Genomic DNA, 12,500 nt, shown 5'->3' with positions numbered 1-12,500 from the left:
AAAGCGGCTGGCTCACCGATGATGTAGTAGTCCTGCAGGGTCTTGAACTCGTGGCCCCACAGGTTGGGCGAGTACTCCTGGAACTTGATGGTGAAGCGCATGTCGGCCGTGGGCTTGTCGCAGGTGAGCAGCAGGTTGGGCGTGCCCAGCACCTCGCACCTGTCCGCCTGCTCCCGCGACGACACCAGGTACAGCTTGTAGTACTCGTACTCCGGGGGGGCCCGGGGCCCCGGGGGGTCGGAGGCGGGGCAGATCAGGTCCAACCTGTCCCCGATCTGGGGGTAAAGCACGTAGCCCTTGTCGTCCCCGAATCTGGAGAGAAAGCAGGGAGGAGGGGAGAGACAGAGAGAGAGAGAGAGGGGGCATGTTACCGTCTGTGATCAACATATACTGTACCTGAGACATGTACAAACACCCCCCCCCCCACCCCCTAACCCCCAATCTCTAGAGCAGGGGGGTCCAATCTTATCCAAAAAGGGCCCGTGTGGGTGCAGGTTTTAGCCAAGCACTAAGACACCTGATTCAACAGATGAAGAAAAAAATTGTGGTCTTCAATCAAGACGTTAAAAGAGTAGTATCATGTGTCTTAGGGCTGAGCTAAAACAAAAAGCCTGCACCCACCCCGGCACTTTTCGGATAAGATTGGACACCCCCCTGCTCCAGAGCGCTGACAGCGTTCAGCGGGGATGGGATCGAGATCAGAGGGAGTCAGACGCACTCCCTGAGAGATCACGTCTCCTAAAAAATCTCCAGCTGAGCTCTGGAGCTGCAAGAACAGGCCTACTCGGGGGGTGAGGGGGAGGGGAGGGGAGGGGATTTAAGAGTTGGTGAACTTTCAGACTGCGATACCCATCCTGACACCCGGCTTGTCCCGGCAAACATTTGACACCTTCCTCTGAGAACGTTCCACACGCCTCAGAGAGACCACGGCATTTAATTCGGGGAACGAGGGGGAGGAAGAGGAACAGACATTACATCATTTTACATTTTTCATTTGCCAAGTATTCCCAGCGAAAGCTGACAGATCGGTAAACAGCCCGCTGCATTAACAGATAACACCGCTGAATTTCTGTACAAGCAGCACCTTGTTCAAGGTTGGGGGGGGGAGAACAAAAAATGAAATAAAATAATTTAAGTATCCCTGCAGGAACAAGGTACCCATCAACCTGTGTGTCTGCATTTCAAAAGCTCCAAGCGAGAGAGAGAGAGAGAGAGAGAGGGAGAGAGAGAGAGAGAGAGAGAGAGAGAGAGAGAGAGAGAGAGAGAGAGAGAGAGAGAGAGAGAGAGAGAGAGAGAGAGAGAGAGAGAGAGAGAGAGAGAGAGAGCTATCGCTTTTACCAGCGAAGTGGCGCAGGAGAGGGTACAGCATGCTTTCAAAATGTCCCAAATCGCAGCTTTTAGTGCGGATCAGTCCGGGCCCCCGCTCACAAACTGACGGCTCGCCAGCGGGACAACCGCAGAGGCGCCACAAGTACCGCTGCATTCTGGGAATTTTTTTTTTCTTTTTTTTTTGTGTTTGTGTGTGTGTGTGTGTGTGTAACTCTTAGATGGCACAAAGACGGGGCAGTTTCTTCTGCCACAAAGGGGGGGTCCCCACGGCCCTGCCCCCCTGAGCGGCCCCCACAGCCCCCCCCCCACGCCCTGAAACCCGAACCGCTGGGCGGCGCACTGGCAGGTGTCTCGGGGTCAGAGGTCGCTCGCGGCTTCTCAACGGCGGCTCGGCTGTCAGACGCCAGTTTTCCACCGTCGCGGTACGCCGAGAAAGAGACTCTGAGCAAACACACCGCGCGGCGGGGGGTGGTGGGGATGGGGGGGGGCTGGGGGGGGGGTGTAGTGTGTTTAGCGAAAGCGAGCGGTAAACAGAAGCCGCCGGAACACACTCTGTCACAGCGGAAAGATGGATGGATGGGCTGACTGGGGGGACAGAGTGAAAGAAAACCTGACAGAGGGAGAGAGAGAGCGAGAGAGAGAGAGAGATGGAGGCTGACAAAAACAGCCTCAGAGTAACAGAAAAGGGAGAAAGAGGAGGAACAGGGATACGCAAAGAAAACAAACGTGGCAAACGCGGAAGGAAAGAGCTCGCAGCGCTATACGCTAACATTTCTGCCCTCCAAAGAGCACATGAGCTGCTAAGTTTAAAGATTTAGGAGCACACTAACCCATCCCAATTATTATAGGCCTATGCGCTCCCAAATTATTTTTCCAGTTAGCACACATCAGTTTTCAGGGGCAAACGCTCCTAAATATGGGAGCACTGCAGAGTCCCTGGGCTTCCTGCAGATGGACAGTTATAAGGAAGAGGAGGAGTGGGGCAGCACCCCTGATGCCAGCCCAGTTAACCTGGGCTAACGTGCGGACCGGTCGGGCCAGAACACAGTTTAATCAGAAGCACAGCTTTCCCTCCGGACAAACTCCCGCTGCGCCTGCGCTGCTGACCCGCACACAGACTGTGTGGGGGGAAAAAACGCAGAACCCGCAGAAAACACGCCCGCTGTACCGCACTCACACAACACAGGAGTTACTGACAACACCCCCAAGGAAATAAAATAAGATTACACACAGAAATACTGAATATAACACACGCAAACACACACATGCACACACACAAACACACAAGCACACACAAACACACACACACGCACACAAATGCACAAGCACACACACACACACACACACACACGCTAACACACACATGCACACACACTCAAACACACAAGCACACACACATGCACACACATGCACGCACACATAACACACACACACACACACACACACACACACAAAGCTCCAGATAGCAGATGATCCCAACCCAACACAAACTCAGCTAAGCCAGGGTAATGGTGAGGTGTGTTAATGGCAGAACCCTCGACAGCTCCAGATCCTCGCTACACCCACCCCCTAATCCGGAGTGCGGCAGTCACCCACTACATCTGCTAATGCTGCACTCTTTCACCCGAAAATTACGCTCCTCACTTTCCTTCTGCTTTACCATCTCTCCCCCTTTCTCTCCCCCCCATCCCCCTCCGCCTCCCCTCCCCTCCTCTCCCCTCCATCCCCCCCATCCCTCACCTCAACAATAGAACCATTCATCTGGCCACACGTTATAACACTGGAGTTGTGGGGGTGGGGGGGGGAGGGTGCTGCTGCTGTGGGGGGGGAGGGGGTCATGGGGGGGATGGGGGTGCCGAACTTTCTTCTCTTTTATTCTCCTTTTCTCTTTTGTTGAGGGCAGGGGAGCAGAAAATTTTTTTCAACCCTGACCAGCCCCCCCCCCCCCCCCCCACACTCCCCTGACCTGGATGTCCTGAGACCCCCACCCCCTCTCCCTTTCCCCCCACTCAGACCCCCTCCCCCACCCCGGCCCCCAGCCTCCACACACCCCATCCCCTCTCGCTTTCCCCCCACTCAGACCCCCTCCCCGGCCCTCAGCCTCCACACCCCCCACCCCCTCTCCCTTTCCCCCCACTCAGACCCCTCCCCCCCCACCCCGGCCCTCAGCCTCCACACCCCCACCCCCTCTCCCTTTCCCCCCCACTCAGACCCCCTCCCCCCACCCCCGGCCCTCAGCCTCCACACCCCCACCCCCTCTCCCTTTCCCCCCACTCAGACCCCCTCCCCCACCCCGGCCCCCAGCCTCCACACACCCCATCCCCTCTCGCTTCCCCCCCACTCAGACCCCCTCCCCGGCCCTCAGCCTCCACACCCCCCCCCCTCTCCCTTTCCCCCCACTCAGACCCCCCCCACCCCCCCCCCCCCCAGGCCCTCAGCCTCCACCCCCACCCCTCTCCCTTTCCCCCCCCACTCAGACCCCCCCCCCCCTCACCCCGGCCCCAGCCTCCACACCCCCCATCGCCTCATTACCGCTCAGCACCAGACACAGACACTCCAGGTGAGTTTCCTCACATCTCACATGCGCTCAAGCAAACACCTGCGCCCGCTCTCTCTCTCTCTCTCTCTCGCACGGATCCGGGGACAAAAAGCACATTGAGCCGAGATGGAATCCGCCTGGCCCCGGTTTCGCATTTCGGAGATTCCTGAGGGGTAACCGGAGCCGCGTTTGATCGCGAGCAGCGGGGGGGGGGGGGGGGGGGGGGAGCGCAGGTGCGTACAGGTGCGTACAGGTGCGCGTTCCGCGAAGGAACCCCGCGGTCTTAATCACATCGACGGTCACGTCGAGCGGACAAGACAGCTACGCGGGATGCGCTGTACCGGGGGCGGCCATTTTCACGACCCATAACCGTTATTACCGAGTGAAATTACCCGCCTGACGCACGTGTCAGGAGAACTTTCTGTCCTGTCCTGTCCAGCCAATCAGACTCTCGTACGCAGCGAGCCCTATTGAGCGTACCCCCCCCCCCCCGGACAATCCTCACACCCGTCAAAAACGATTAAAAATCAGCAAAATCGGCCGAATCCCGCCGGCCCGCCGCACCTTTTCGGGAGGAACGCGGCGTCCCGAAAGCATCGCACCTCAATTCTCACTTCATTTGCTGCCTGAACGCCTGAACACCTGAACACCTGGCGGCCGAGGTGCCGGAGGGCCGCGCGCGCTTCCAACGCTGAGAGCGGGCTTCACGCCGTCACCCGCGGCGACCTGGCGGGACGTGACCGTCCCTTAATCGACCAATGGGTGACCAGCAGAGCTGACCGTGTGGACCGTTATGGGGGGGGGGTGGGGGTCAAGGCCTGGTAAATGGCAAATGGACTGCGTTTTATATAGCGCTTTTATCCTAAGTGCTTTACAACTGATGCGTCTCATTCACCCATTCACACGCACACACTCACACACACTCCAAAGGTGAAAGGCTGTCATGCAAGGTACCAATCAGCTCGTTGGGGTTTAGGTGGTTAGGTGACTTGCTCAGGGGACACTTCGACATGCCCAGGACGGGGGATCGAACCGGCAACCCTCCGACTGCCAGACAACCGCTCTTACCTCCTGAGCTATGTCGCCCCATACATGGTACAACGTCAGCCTTCTCAGAAACAAACTCATCAACGTTCACCACATATGCAAAATCAGCCACGTGTCACTAAAAACTTTCAGACAAAAATCTTTCAGAAACTTAACTGAAATCCACGTGTGTCCCTGAACATTACTAGGAAATGTCATCAAGTAAAATAAAAACACTGATGTGTGACAGGAATTATACTTTTTATTTAATAAAATAAATAAAAAAACCCCAGAAATCATTTTATCTGCAACTCATATCGGTGGGGAAATGTAGCACGGAAAGTCTCTTTGGAGCAAACTCTCTCAGAGCTGCAAGCAGAGAGTTTCAGCCTCAGAAATATCGGCGCTCTGGGGTCAATCGATACGCAGCGGCCACAACGTGGCTTTTCGCAGCTTTTTTTGAAGAGACGAGAAGTTCGCCAAAACGTGGACTCCCCCCCGCAGGTCCAGCCCGCCCCGGTCAAACCCGGGACAGTCCCGGCGCCCTCCGGCCGACCTCAGAGGAGCAGGGCACGCCCTTGCCGAAATCCCACGGGACGCGCGGTGGCCATGTTCACTTTTCACAAGACCCGTCGCGTCCCGCGACCCGTCAAAAAAAAATCAGACCGTCAGACGCGGGGAAGTCCGAAACATCGAACGCAGATTCATCGCTCATCGCGAGCCGACGTTTCACATACGATTGAGCCAAGCGCGCTTTATCGTTTTTGCGACGTTGTTTTTAAAAATGTTTTCATCTCACCAAAAACCAGCGTTTCCCCCCCCCCATGACCCCGAGTTTTTTGGGGGCCCGACTCTCTCTCACGCGTTCTCTACCTTTCGCGCCAATTCAGGTAACAATTCCAGCACAGGAGCCGTTTCTAGGCGGGGGGGGGGCCCTGTGCAGCTACGGTGAGCGCTAGCTGAGAGCGCGCTGAGCGTGCGGGAGATGATGACCTGGCTCGGGCACCGCGCCCCTCACAGCTGTGCAGTCCTCAGGACCAGGGCCCGGCGCTTCAGTCCCAGGTACACACACAGGCACCCTTTGTCCCGCTCGGACAGGGCCATGTAGCGCGGCGCAACAGAGCGTCAGCCGAATCCGGTCCCTGACATTTCCTGGGGGGGAGTTGGGGGGGGCGGGGGGGTGGCAGAGTCACTCAAGTACCGGGAGGCATTTTTAAAAAATAATTAAATCTCAGAGCACCGTTAGTCAGGCATAAGAATCGTCGAAGAGAGCTAACAAAGCTAACAAACCACAGTCTGCGCAGATCGAGGTGCGATCACTATGCTAACCTTAGCCGACGCCGCGGGCTAACACTGTGTTAATTTAGCAGACGATATTTACCCCGAGTGACTTACAGAGTACTGCACGATAAAGATGGATAATCAGCTACATAAGAAAGATAGATAGACAGACAGACAGACAGACAGACAGACAGACAGACAGACAGACAGACAGATAGATAGATAGATAGACAGATATCCACTGCACACAACTGAAAGCAGGTACCATTGTTAAAAAAACAGCACCACAAAAGGATTAACTAAAGACACCAAAGTAAAACTGTGGTAACAGCAATCACCCAAGAGGATGGGTAATAAGTACTGGCTGAAGTTCAATAAATAAATCACCACACCCGAAATGTAAACCGCTGAAGATGATCCTATTGGCTGGTCAGAGTGTGAGGTCATGGCATTTCCTGTATCTGTGACCACTCAGCCACACTATATAAACAGCCATACTTAGGTCATTAGGAATCACACAAGCTTATTTACAGATAGATTCTACATTTGCATTCTCTGTGCAAAGGTCAAGTTACACTTTTTTTTCCTTCTCTCAACAGGAATAAGGAAGTAGGGTCAAAGGTTAGGTCAAAGGTCAAGTCAAGCTGCTGTTTGGGCACGGCGAAGGGGGGGGGGGGGGGGTCAAAGAGGAATTTGTCCGAGGGCAAGGTCAAAAAGAGGTGCGTGACGAGGTGTCGAAACTGACGAGCCGGTCTGACAAAAAAAGGCGTGGGTGAGCGATCCGCTCGGCAGAAAATGCCACCGTCAGAAACGAAAAGGCCGTCTCCCGTCCTTTATCAAAACGCTCGGCATACACACACAAAAAAATAAAAATAAAATAAAATAAAATAGCGCTTTATTGGAGGAGCGGTGTCAGAGGGAAGGTTTTAAAAGCGCGGTGTTCTCTTTTCTTCTCTTCTCCTCGTTCGGTGTTGCCGCGCCAGATCGTGTTCCCCGCTCCTGATGACAAACGGCACCGTGAGCCGTCTGATAAAGGAGCAGTTTAAGCAGCTACTTACACTACAGAACTGAGGCGACGGGCCAGCTCGCAGGGCACAGTGTAAAGGAAGAGAGAGAGAGAGAGAGAGAGAGAGAGGGAGAGAGAGAGTGAGAAACAGAAAGAGAGAAAAGTGAAATATAAGAAAGCACAGGAGAGCTAGTGAAGAGGGAAGAGCAGCAAACTGCAAGCCCAAGGTTGTTATAAAGTCACCCGGCACTGGGACTTTGGGAGGGGGGTCGGAATGTTTTGCGGTGAATGGTGGGGGTAATTATTTCCATATGGTCAGCTCTGATTGGTGCCGTGGAGACGTCCAGGTAAGACGCAGGCTGTTGGACGGGACATCTCGGAAAAGGCACGCACCTTCTCCCTCCCCTCCCCTCCCCCCTCCCGCCCCATCCCCACCCCCTTCCTCCCTCCCCCACCCTCATTGCCCGCCACGTCAACCGATCCCCAAACACCGACCGGAGGACCCGTCCGTGTCCGAGCGGAGAGACGATCGGTGCAGCCGTGTTAAAAAAGGTCCCGGAGCCCGGGGTTCCCGAGCACCCCACAAGGCCCCCTTAATTCTGAGAAGATAATCATCTCCGCAGGAGGGGGGGGGGTTGAACCACAGCGCGCCCTGATCCTCCTCAGTCTCCCGCTGTGCGTGAGCGAGGTCCTGGGGTTAAATCCCGTCTAATCAGACCAGTGAATTAATCAGAGCGAGGTCATTATGGGCCGGGGCGCACTCAGAATCAGCCGGCGAGGAAACAGCCTGGCCTGGAGGGGAAGGCCTACAACAGCTCTACGGTCCCACTGACAAAGACCTCAGCGTCTGTGTCCTAAAGAGTCACAGTACCAGTACAGGTACTCTACACTGGTCCTAAAGAGTCACAGTACCTGTAGAGGTACTCTACGCTGGACCTAAAGAGTCACAGTACCTGTAGAGGTACTCTACACTGGACCTAAAGAGTCACAGTACCTGCACAGGTACTCTACACTGGTCCTAAAGAGTCACAGTACCTGTACAGGTACTCTACGCTGGACCTAAAGAGTCACAGTACCTGCACAGGTACTCTACACTGGTCCTAAAGAGTCACAGTACCTGTACAGGTACTCTACACTGGACCTAAAGAGTCACAGTACCAGTACAGGTACTCTACACTGGTCCTAAAGAGTCACAGTACCTGTACAGGTACTCTACACTGGTCCTAAAGAGTCACAGTACCAGTACAGGTACTCTACACTGGTCCTAAAGAGTCACAGTACCTGTACAGGTACTCTACACTGGACCTAAAGAGTCACAGTACCTGTACAGGTACTCTACACTGGACCTAAAGAGTCACAGTACCAGTACAGGTACTCTACACTGGTCCTAAAGAGTCATAGTACCTGTACAGGTACTCTACACTGGTCCTAAAGAGTCACAGTACCAGTACAGGTACTCTACACTGGTGCTAAAGAGTCACAGTACCTGTACAGGTACTCTACACTGGTCTCAATGGGCCACCGTACCTGTAGAGGTATTCTACTCTGATCCTAAAGAGTCACAGTACCTGCACAGGTACTCTAAACAAATCCTAAAGGGCCACAGTATCTGTACAGGTACTCTACACTGGTTCTAAAGGCCCACAGTATCTGTAGAGGTACTCAATTCTGATCTTGAAGACCCACAGTGCCTGGAGAGGTTCTCTATCCTGTAGAGTTGCAGTGTCAACAGGGTGCTGCTCCGCCTCACCCCTGAATCTCTGCCTAGCTCCACGGAAGTATCACACCTGTGGAACCTTCTGGACCCAGTAGAACTGTCCGCCCCACCTGAGAGAGAGAGCTTCCAGGACCGAGGTGGAGCAGCCTTGAATTAAATCAACATGTTAGCGGGAGGGTCACACAGCCCCTCCAACCACAACCTTCCCTCCGCTCGAGGTGCTTACGATCACCATGACGATTCCCGCCCTGACGACTCCCGCCCTGACGACTGTCGCCAAGCGGGCGGGACCCGGAGGCAGAGTGCACCGAGGGCTGTTTACACAGTCAAAGTGTCAGTTAGCGACCAGTTTTTTTTTTTTTGTTTTTTGTTTTTTGTTTCACTTTCAAAAGGTCACAGATTCATTTGTTCCACATCAAACGTAAACCAAAAAAAAAAGAAGCTTTTGATTTCCACAAACGGGATCCCTTATTATTCAGGTTAGAAGTTCGCTTCTCAGAACGAGTCTTTTTCTGATGACGGCTCATTTAACGAATGCAAAGTGAGCGACAGAAACAAAGGAAAGGAACGCATAAAACAAACAAAGAAACAAACGAACAAACAAACACACAGACAAAAAAAAAAAAAAAAAAAAAACCTCAAAAGCCAAGGTCATTATGCAGAGGCGGGAATGCACACCAGGGCCCAAACTCGGGTGGGGGGGGGGGGGGGGGCCCTCGTGGCCGCGGCGTTCGGCAGACGCTGTTTATTTGCTGCGCGACTCATGCAAATGAGAGAGGAGATGGCGGCGGCGTCGGGGGAGCGGACTCATCGAGAGAAAGACACCGCGCCAACGCTTTCCATAACAACAACCCTCGCACCCTCCGGAGGGGGGGGGGGGGCAACGGGGAATGCCACAGGGAATCGCATCGCACCCCCCTCCCGCACCCCACCACCACCACCAACCACCACACCACCACCACACCCTAGACATTCAAAACTCAGATGAAAAGACTCAACAAACCCCGATCATTATGATAATTAAAAATGAAAAGGTCTATAAATACTGTTTTCTTTTTGTTTGCGTTTCTGACAAGAAAACTCACGGGGAGGAGGGCGGAGGGAGGGGGGAGGGGGGGGAGGGGGGTGGGTATGCAGGAGACGGTGCGAAAGAAAATAACTATTCCCTCTTCGTTCCATCTTTCCGTCTTTCTCTCTACCTCGGCCTCCTCTCTTCGTTCTCCATCTCTTTCTCTCACTCTCTCTCTCTCTCTCTCCGAGGGGAATCAACTGATTATCATTTTTCTCAAAGTTGTCACATAAAAAGTTGACGCGCTCTCCGTGCCGATTGGCTGAGAGAAAAGGCATTGCGTGGCCCAGAGCGAGACAGAGAATGTGAGAGAGTGAGAAAAAAGCAGAGAAAGAAAAGAGAAAGAGAGAGAGAGCAAAAAGAGAGGGACAGAGGTGTGTGTGAGTGTGTGTGTGTGTGAGAGAGGGTGGAGGAGTGTGAAAGATGGAGTGAAAGGAGAGAGAGGAAAAGGGCAGAGAGGAGAGAAAAGAAAGAAAACGCCACAAGAATGACAGATGGAAGAGAGGGATAATGCGGAGGAAAGACAAAAATGGAGGTCTGAATGAGTGAGAACGGGCTGAACAAAGGAGGGGGGGAGGGGAGCGAGGGAGTGGGGGGGCGGCGGACGAGTGCAGGACGGAGAGAAGGAAGCCATGCTGAGTTGGGCCAGGTGTCTGTATCACTATGTTCCAGGGAAGGGGGGGGAGAGGGGGGAGGGGGGACAAGGAGGAGGGCAGGAAGGGGGGAGGGGCATTATTAGGGAGACCCCCAGCAGAGGTGAGTGACAGGTGAATAGAGGATGGGGAAGGGAGAGAGGCGTGGAGGGGTTGAAGGAGACAGAGGGGAAATGGGAAAAAAAAGGTGAAAGAGAGAAAAATAGGTAAAAGGGTGAGTGTGGAGGGTTCGGAGAAAAGGAGGGGGTAAGGAAGGGGTCAGAAGAAAAGGGGGAGTAGGTGGAGAAAGAGAGGAGAGTGCGTGATGGACTGAAGGGCTGAAAGTGAGAGTGTGAAGAAAAGGATGGAAAAAAAAGAAAAGGACACAGGAGAGAGAGAGAGGGATGCAAATGGGGGGAGGAGAGATGGGGGGGGAGGGCAAAAACTAGCCTGACCGAGGGGGACAAAGGGACAGAGGATAGAATAGAGGGAGAGAGAGAGAGCGGACACCACTTTCACTGGACAATGGCTGCCTATCGCCTCACACATCATACAGATTAGGGGCGTATCCACCTGCTGACAAACACCTCCATCCAGCCCAGTACACACCGGCCGACCTGCTCGAATATTCACCGACCTATCAGCTCGCAGAGCCATCAGACCCTGGCGATTTATCCACCTATCGGCTCCTCGATAAGCAGCAAGTCCGTGAGCAACGCACTCCCTTTTTAGCGTGGACATGTAACCGTGGCGATTCAGGCCACACCGGTGGCCTATAATGGCCGCCAGGCCCGGGGGTTGAGTCGCTGCTCTACAGCGAGCGCAGAGGATCCCTGCTGGAAACGACAGCGCGAGTGGCGAAGGATAATACCATCAGAAATACGCCAGGCGAGTCAGTCCGAAGGCATCCGCGAAGCCGGTAAGGGGGGGGAACGGCGTACGGTGTAATGTACACATCCCTGACTCTCCGGACCCCAAAGGAAATTAACAGGGAAATTCGACCCTCTGCACCAGGTCCCGTCTGGGTGTCCCGGGGGCGGGGGCGGTGGGGGGGGGGGGGGCATGGGGGGAGGACGGGGTTAGAATGCTAAAAATGATCTTGGGGGTCCCGAACTGCAGAATCCGACTCCCCCAGATAATCAAAAATTCACACCCAGCGTGCGCGCGCGCACACACACACACACACACACACACAGACTCGGCTCGGGGAGAAACCGCGGACAGAACCCCGGGTTTAATCGCGCCACCGCAGATCGGGCCCCGCGGCAGAACCCGCCACGGCGATAAGGGAGAACCACCCGCCGCCGATTCTGCACGCCTCCCCAAACCCGTACACGCACCGCACATCTGCACGGACGCCGCCGCTCGTCGGGAGCCCCGCCAGCCCTCGCGAACGCACCTCGCCGCGAGACGTCGCTCGATTCGGCCTAAAGGCGTCCGACGCTGGGGGGCGGCGGGCCAGAGGCGGGCGGGCCAGCGCGCTCCAATACACGCTCCCGCTAGGCACGCTCACACACCAGAGCCACTCACGACAGAGGAAGAGCGTCCACCTGGGTCACACGACCCACAGTACCCGACACGGCCAATAACATTCCCAGACACGTGCGTGTGTGTGTGAGACAGTGTGTGTGTGTCTGTGACATCATTACAAGCGCTAAATGTAGAGCATTGCTAATCTAGAGCCAATGTACACGTCGTGAGTGCGCGATGACACGATAACAGCGCCTAACGAGCTATTAATAACCATAGCGAACGGCGTAACTGCGGGAATTAATGACATAAGACTGAAGGGTGAGGGTGAGGGTACGGGTGGGGTGGGGGGTGGGGGGGGCTAGGCGGGCCGAGTCTTCGGCCTGCGCCAGGAAGCGGCAGCGACTCTGGCCATCTTCCGAAAGCGGCGT

At 54.9% G+C, this 12,500-nt stretch overlaps 1 protein-coding gene across 2 annotated transcripts in view; it reads right to left on the bottom strand.

The window, feature by feature from the left end:
• The window catches only part of efnb3b (ephrin-B3b), a 76,330-nt gene that overhangs the window by 43,447 nt on the left and 20,383 nt on the right, over window positions 1–12,500 (bottom strand). For both annotated transcript variants that reach the window (XM_064325632.1, XM_064325631.1), the window contains exon 2: window positions 17–312. In XM_064325632.1, the coding sequence (XP_064181702.1) occupies window positions 17–312 (296 nt within the window). The remainder of the gene's footprint in view (window positions 1–16; window positions 313–12,500) is intronic.

This window comes from Anguilla rostrata, chromosome 3 (genome assembly GCF_018555375.3).
Source record: "Anguilla rostrata isolate EN2019 chromosome 3, ASM1855537v3, whole genome shotgun sequence".
NCBI classification, from domain to species: domain Eukaryota; kingdom Metazoa; phylum Chordata; class Actinopteri; order Anguilliformes; family Anguillidae; genus Anguilla; species Anguilla rostrata.
Note: the sequence above shows the minus strand (reverse complement) of the source record. Positions and strands in the feature narration are given on the sequence as shown.